At 30.2% G+C, this 6,432-nt stretch overlaps 1 protein-coding gene across 1 annotated transcript in view; it reads right to left on the bottom strand.

The window, feature by feature from the left end:
• Positions 1–256: 256 nt before the first annotated feature.
• Positions 257–6,432, bottom strand: part of LOC107442729 (uncharacterized) — a 71,147-nt gene continuing 64,971 nt past the window's right edge. The window contains exons 2-3 of the mRNA XM_016056361.3: positions 3,166–3,779; positions 257–1,849 (exon numbers count right to left, since the gene is read on the bottom strand). Of these exons, the coding sequence (XP_015911847.1) occupies positions 1,190–1,849; positions 3,166–3,726 (1,221 nt within the window). The 5' untranslated portion in view covers positions 3,727–3,779 and the 3' untranslated portion in view covers positions 257–1,189. The remainder of the gene's footprint in view (positions 1,850–3,165; positions 3,780–6,432) is intronic.

The raw sequence follows: 6,432 nt of genomic DNA, 5'->3' as shown, positions 1-6,432 counted from the left end.
TTGTACAATAATGCATTTCATTTTTATTACGTCATATAAAAAAATTGAGCAAATTATGTGACACGTAATTTTGAAAATTATTATATAACATCGAGAAAATATTACAATATAAAGCTTTTACTATCACTGTAGAAAAGGGTTTTTCAAAATGGAACAAAAAAGGGGTAAAATAGCTCCGAAACAAATACAGCCAAATTTGAAAACCCCTTGTATTCATTATTGCGTGTAGTAACATGGTCAAAATGCTCAATAATGCTGGGGAAAAAGCGCATATGTGGGTAATAAAAAATCGACAATATACAAATATTATCGATTTTCAAAATCGATAATATTTGTTTCGGAGCAATCTTGATACATTTTTGCTCAATTTCGAAAAATTCTTTCTAACAGTGATTATTAAACAAAAAAGTGAAACAACAATATTTTTATGTGCATATAAGAATCACAATATAATTTACTCAAGTAATATCACATTACTTATTTTTAAAATTACTATAATATTAACAGATATTTAATTTCATTAAAGTTATTTCCGTTTTTTTTAAAAGTAATTAGATTTAGGTTTGAAATATTTAAAATTAAAAATAAAACTAGTTTATAAAATCTTTGCATAACAACAATTTTTATAACGAATTTGATCGTTAAGTTTCAGTTGTTCTTGATGTCCATATCATATATATATATAAACACAGTTATTTTTACAAACCCATAGTTATTTCAATCTCAGAACTCTTTCATTATTGGGTACCAATGAATGAAAAATAAATTGGATCCTCCGCTAAAATGTTCATCAAGTTTTTGCGCCAACCGGAAAAGCGCATGGAAGAAATAAAAAAATTTAAAAAAAATGCAGAATGGGACACAATTGAAGGGCAAAATTGGGTGACTTAATTTCAATCCATAAACCTAACCTCTTCGCGTGCAATTGTTTATTAATCGTAAAAGTCATCAGGATCACTGGATTACGGAAGTTTGCCCAATTTGAAATAAGCAACAAAAAATAATGATAGATCTTTTCATTACTTAAGCTGAACTACAATAATTTTTTTCCAACATAATGCAAAGTTAATTAAATTCATTTTTTATAACATCTGGAATATTTCAAGTAAACAGTTATTAGAAAAAAAACACATATTACAACATCAATACTCCATGCTCAAAAAGGATGTAAAATATCCACATCGATAAATCATTTAATCAAGTTCTTTTTGAAAGAAACTCTCTTTTCTGACGTCGGAGTAGGCGTGGGAGACGAACCCATGCCTTTCAAAAAGGCTTCAATTGCACCACCAAGCAAGTTTGGATCCACAAAATTGCTATCGTCCCATTGTACCGGCGCATCACTGCTCTCTCCTTCAGCATCTTCATTTTCCTCTACAATCCTGTCTTTAATCTCAATCAAAGGTCCAGACAACCGTCTTTTAACCTCTGGTACAACTTCCAAGAATGTCCCAGTCTTTTTTATGCATATATCATCCGTTACAGTTCTTCTGATAGTGGGTGGACGAGCTGGGCTCGTTGAAGGAGGTTGGTATACCACAGTCTTGATTGCTGGCTTGTTTGGGGATCCTCTGAACACCGCTCTTTCGACATTGGGCAAGGTGGTTGGATCCAGGGATGCTGACCTTGAGGATCTGAAGGATCCACGAGTCAGTGGAGAGTTAGGAGCAACTTTGATGGAAGGGGACTTGAGAACTGGTATAGGTGATGTTGGAAGACTGGAAGCTACTGGAACGATTAGCTCAGCAGGGGAAGACACTCGTCTCTCTTTGTTGTTTGGTACTTTATTGATGAGAGAAAGAAGGTCTTCCTTCTTGCAAATGATTCCTCTGACTTCCGGACTTCCCAGCTTAAAAGAGAAAAAAAAAACAGAAATTAATTTTAAAATTTCCAATTCAAATAGACAGAAAATCAAACTTAATTATTTTTCTGACAAATTAAATTTTAGTGAATTTAGAATTATTTTAAACTTAAAATGTTAAGCTATTGAATGAATACAAATATGAATAGCATTAGATTTTTCAATAAAGAAACATATTCGTGAATAAATTGAATTACTTTAAGAGCTTACAAGAGCTTTGATATGTTTTAGTATCGTTCTAATTCAACAAAAGATTTTTTTCTTAAATTCTCTTGACTACTTTGAATCTGAAAACGAAACTTAAACACATTTATCACTCTTTAAAATGAAAATTTATATATATTTAGAGTATATATTAGCATGAAAAGCATAAGGAAAAAGAATACCATCATATCTTAAATTTAAATAAATCCATAACGAAAAAAATACCAACACTATCTAATGTTTTTTCTTATAAAACAATTATTCGATGTTTATGTAAATATAGACTGAATGAGAGGTAACATTCAAAGTATAGCAACTCATAACTTGATCTATTATAGGATTTTAATTTTACTTCCGTTGTAGTTTTCAACTCAATATAATTTACAAAACCTAAAAAAAAATACATACATATTTCAGGCTAAGTTTAAAATTTTTAACTTATTCATGACTAATATAATCATTTTCAATCATTTGCCTTGTTTAAACTTTAACTCGTAAACGCAAATATCCATAAATAGTTATACCGCTTGGAGAGAAAAAACTCTGGTAGCAATTCCATACCATGGTAAATAAATTTCTGGTAAATAAAAAAATAATTCTGCTTAATATCTAAATATCTTGGAAATTTTTCTGTTCTGATAGTACCAGTTTACTGGAAATTCTGGTTTTCAGAATATAAATTCTTATTACCGCATATTCAGCAAAAAATACGAAACTGTAAAGTAAACTTAACCGAATAAATGATTTTTATTCCATGCTCAAAATTATCGTTGTAAAATTACCGAATTTTACCACATTTACCAAATTTTACCTTACAATATGAAACCATATTTTATTGCTAATTTTACCAAAAAATCATTTCAAAGTACTTCTGAAAAAATTGTCAAGCATTTTTATGTTTCCATAACGCCAGAAACATGGTAAATTTTACCATATTTTTGGTAGTTTTGACCACACCTTTTTTTCTCAGTGTGGGGATTTTTGATTCTCCGAGTTTAGGATACTTGCGTACTTTATATCCTGGTATTACCATCCGAAAAATAATACCCCTATTTATATTCAAACATTTGCAACTTTACATGCTTGAATATTATCATTACCTTTAAGGATTCACTATCCACATTTGGCACACTGTCTGAATCACTTCCACTTTTTCTTCGCAGGGAACTGAATCTGCTTTTAAAAGACTTTGATTCTGATTCTTTGGCATCAGAGGTGGAAGGTTCACTCGTTTCTTCGGCCAATGGTGCACTTGGTGGCGCTGATGCCGACAGCTTCTTAAATCCCTTGAGCAACTCTCCCGAAGCCATACTACGACTGAAAAATTTAGACGTTTTCCACGCAGCATGTTTTGGTGACTTGGAGCCAGCATGTTTTGATGCCAAATCTGATTTACCTTCACCTTTCTGCATAAGAAGACGTGTTGATATGCGCCTTTCACCTTTAGACGGCGATCGTAAAATTTCAGGTGTTGAGGATCTGGAAGAAGATGGGGAGGATATTGATTTAGATGATTTGGAAGGATCGCAATTCGGATTCAAAGTGACGAGGGGTTCTTGTTCTTTGTCTACATGGCCAGATCCACGTCGGGGACTTAGGGACCGTCTCCTTGGTGTGGGAGATTCTCCAACTTTGCAGATTTCCCGCTGCTGAAGTGCCATCGTCACATTTGACTGATGAATAAACTCAATACATAGTAGTCCATTTATAAAACCTAAAAATAAGAAATTAATAATATATATAACATATTAAAGATAAAGAAAGCACTAGTAAAATAATTTTTCTGAAGCATAATAAGTAAAGAGGCAGTTCACTTATGTAAAATTTTCAGAAAATTGATTTCAATAAAATTTACTCAATGACGCATTGTATGAAGTTACACATTCGGCGATAAAAACAACACACCCTAAATATCTTTTGATCTAAAGATTAGAATTTCACGAAATACAATACAATCTCAATACTTGCGTGATATATCTTATGAACAATACTTTTTTTATAGATCAACGAAATATAAGAAGCATTGTATTATGGTAGAAGACGACTGATTTTCTCTACAGGACAGTTTTCTCTTGATGAGAGTTGCTTCAGTCCATTACCATAACCATATAACCATTACCTACCACAAATTAGAGGTACAAGCACTTGCAGTGCGTCAATCATTGATTTTATTTTATTATTGTCAAGTCTTCGAAAATGAATCACACAGCGTCAAATCTTTTTAGATAAATGAATCAATGATCACAAAATGCATGGCTTTACTCATTTTTATTAAAAAATGTTTTCTATACCATATTGATTAGGGAGTGAATTCATTGAGCAAAAAACTACGGAGAAAAGTAAACAACTCGTCTTTTGAGGAAATTGAAAGCTTTGGAGGAAATCATTTCAAATAAAATCGACGTATTTAACAAAATCGGATTAAGTAATTCAATGTCCCTTTATACTCTAACCAATTATACACTATACTATAAGAAGTTTTGATAATCCGTTACCAAATTAATTATGTTTATACAACTAGAGAAATTCAATGACAAAATTTTAAAAGAAAACCTAATAATTTTTACTATCATGGAGAATTAGTTTTTTATATAACATTTGAAAAAGTGTTTCGCTAGTATAAATGAATATAAAATTGATTTAGACTTAATTTATAGGAAACACCATTTTCTAAACAAGTTCGTTCGATTTGAAGGTAAGAACAAATATTTTAACAAACCTTGAAACTATTATCTTCTTTGATATTATTGCTGAGATAACGGATTTATAAAAGAGCTCTTTTAAGTCCTTTAATTCCATTTTCCTGTTTAGAAAGAAATCTTAGATATACTTTAAATTTTTCTTGCGAATCTTTTACATGATTGCCCTTTTTTAGTTAAAACAAAAGAATTCTTTCCATTATTTAAGGGCTTATGTCTACGTTTCTGGAAAAAACAATTTTTGAACTCTAAATTCGGTCTTGTTACAGTTTATTTAAGTACTATAAGTACTAGAGTTTTTGGCCTTTTTTTGCTTTGTTCACCAGCTTCTATTACAATATCAAAGTTATCCTTTTTCTCTTGTATAACAAATAATCCATTTAAAGCATTAAAATATTTTTTCTCAATTTCTACTGAAAATTTTAAGTTAACTTTTTAAATAAATAACCCTTCTGTATACTTCAACTGTTGCTTTTTCATTTTCATAAAAATATGCTTTGCCGCTTCACTTTTATCAAACTAATATCGCATTCTTCAATTAATATGTCATATTAAAGAGGCAGATTTTAGCAATTTGAAAAAAATTACAAATTCAAAAAAGTACAATGTCTCCTCAATAAACATAAAACCTCTGCTTTTCAAATTGAAAGTTGAAACTTTGGACGAACAAAAAATTTCCTAAATTTACGTAATTTGGCTTAATGAACGCATGTTTGTGAACAAATATTTTTGATTGTGAGCATAATGAGTCCAAATATTGGTCAAGATTAACTGGTATGCCCATAAAACAATTATTGTTAGAATTTCTCAAAACTGTTCAATGGTTGTTAATGAAACAACAAATTTAAAAGCTACATTAATTTATTACAATCTAAACAAGCTTCTTCAAAAACTAATCCTTAAAAAGAAGAATCTGTTATAAAACAGCAAATTTAAAAGCCACTTTTATTTATTTCTGACTTAACCTTGATAGTGACAGTGAAACCTAAATTTGCACTTATGTTTTAATTATCATACTATTATTTTTTTTCCTTTTCGCTCATCAGACTTGTGTCTTAGTACAAAAAAAAATACAATTTCACGACAATGAACACAAAACCCCTGCTATTCAAATCATATCGAATATTGAAACTTTGAATCAACAAAAAATTTCCCAAATTTACGAAATCATGCTTTCAGAAAGTTAGTGTGCGAACAATTTCGATTAAGAACATAATGAGTCAAAATATTGGTCAAGATAAACTGGTATGCACATAAAACAATCATTGCTAAAATTTCTAAAAACTAATCAACGATTTGGTAATGAAACAGCAGATTTAAAAATTACTACAATTTATTACAATCAAAACAAGCATCTTCAAAAACTAATCCTTAAATTGATAACTCGGTTGTATAGCAACCAATTTAAAAGTCACTTTAATACTGACTTAATATTGATGACCTAAACACCGAAAAGCCATTACATTATGACCCCTCTCCATCTATAACAATGGGCTCGCCCAGGTTTTCATGGTTTCATGGTTTTGAATAATTTTTATCTTAGGATAATTATTCTTTATTCAGAAATATGGCATTTATTTGTACCAATAGATGTGTCTTAATAACGACTATTGGTTTTCCCATTTTTAGTTTATATTAATTTTATATATTAGGATACTTGCGTACTTT

This window comes from Parasteatoda tepidariorum, chromosome 10, assembly GCF_043381705.1.
Source record: "Parasteatoda tepidariorum isolate YZ-2023 chromosome 10, CAS_Ptep_4.0, whole genome shotgun sequence".
NCBI classification, from domain to species: domain Eukaryota; kingdom Metazoa; phylum Arthropoda; class Arachnida; order Araneae; family Theridiidae; genus Parasteatoda; species Parasteatoda tepidariorum.
Note: the sequence above shows the minus strand (reverse complement) of the source record. Positions and strands in the feature narration are given on the sequence as shown.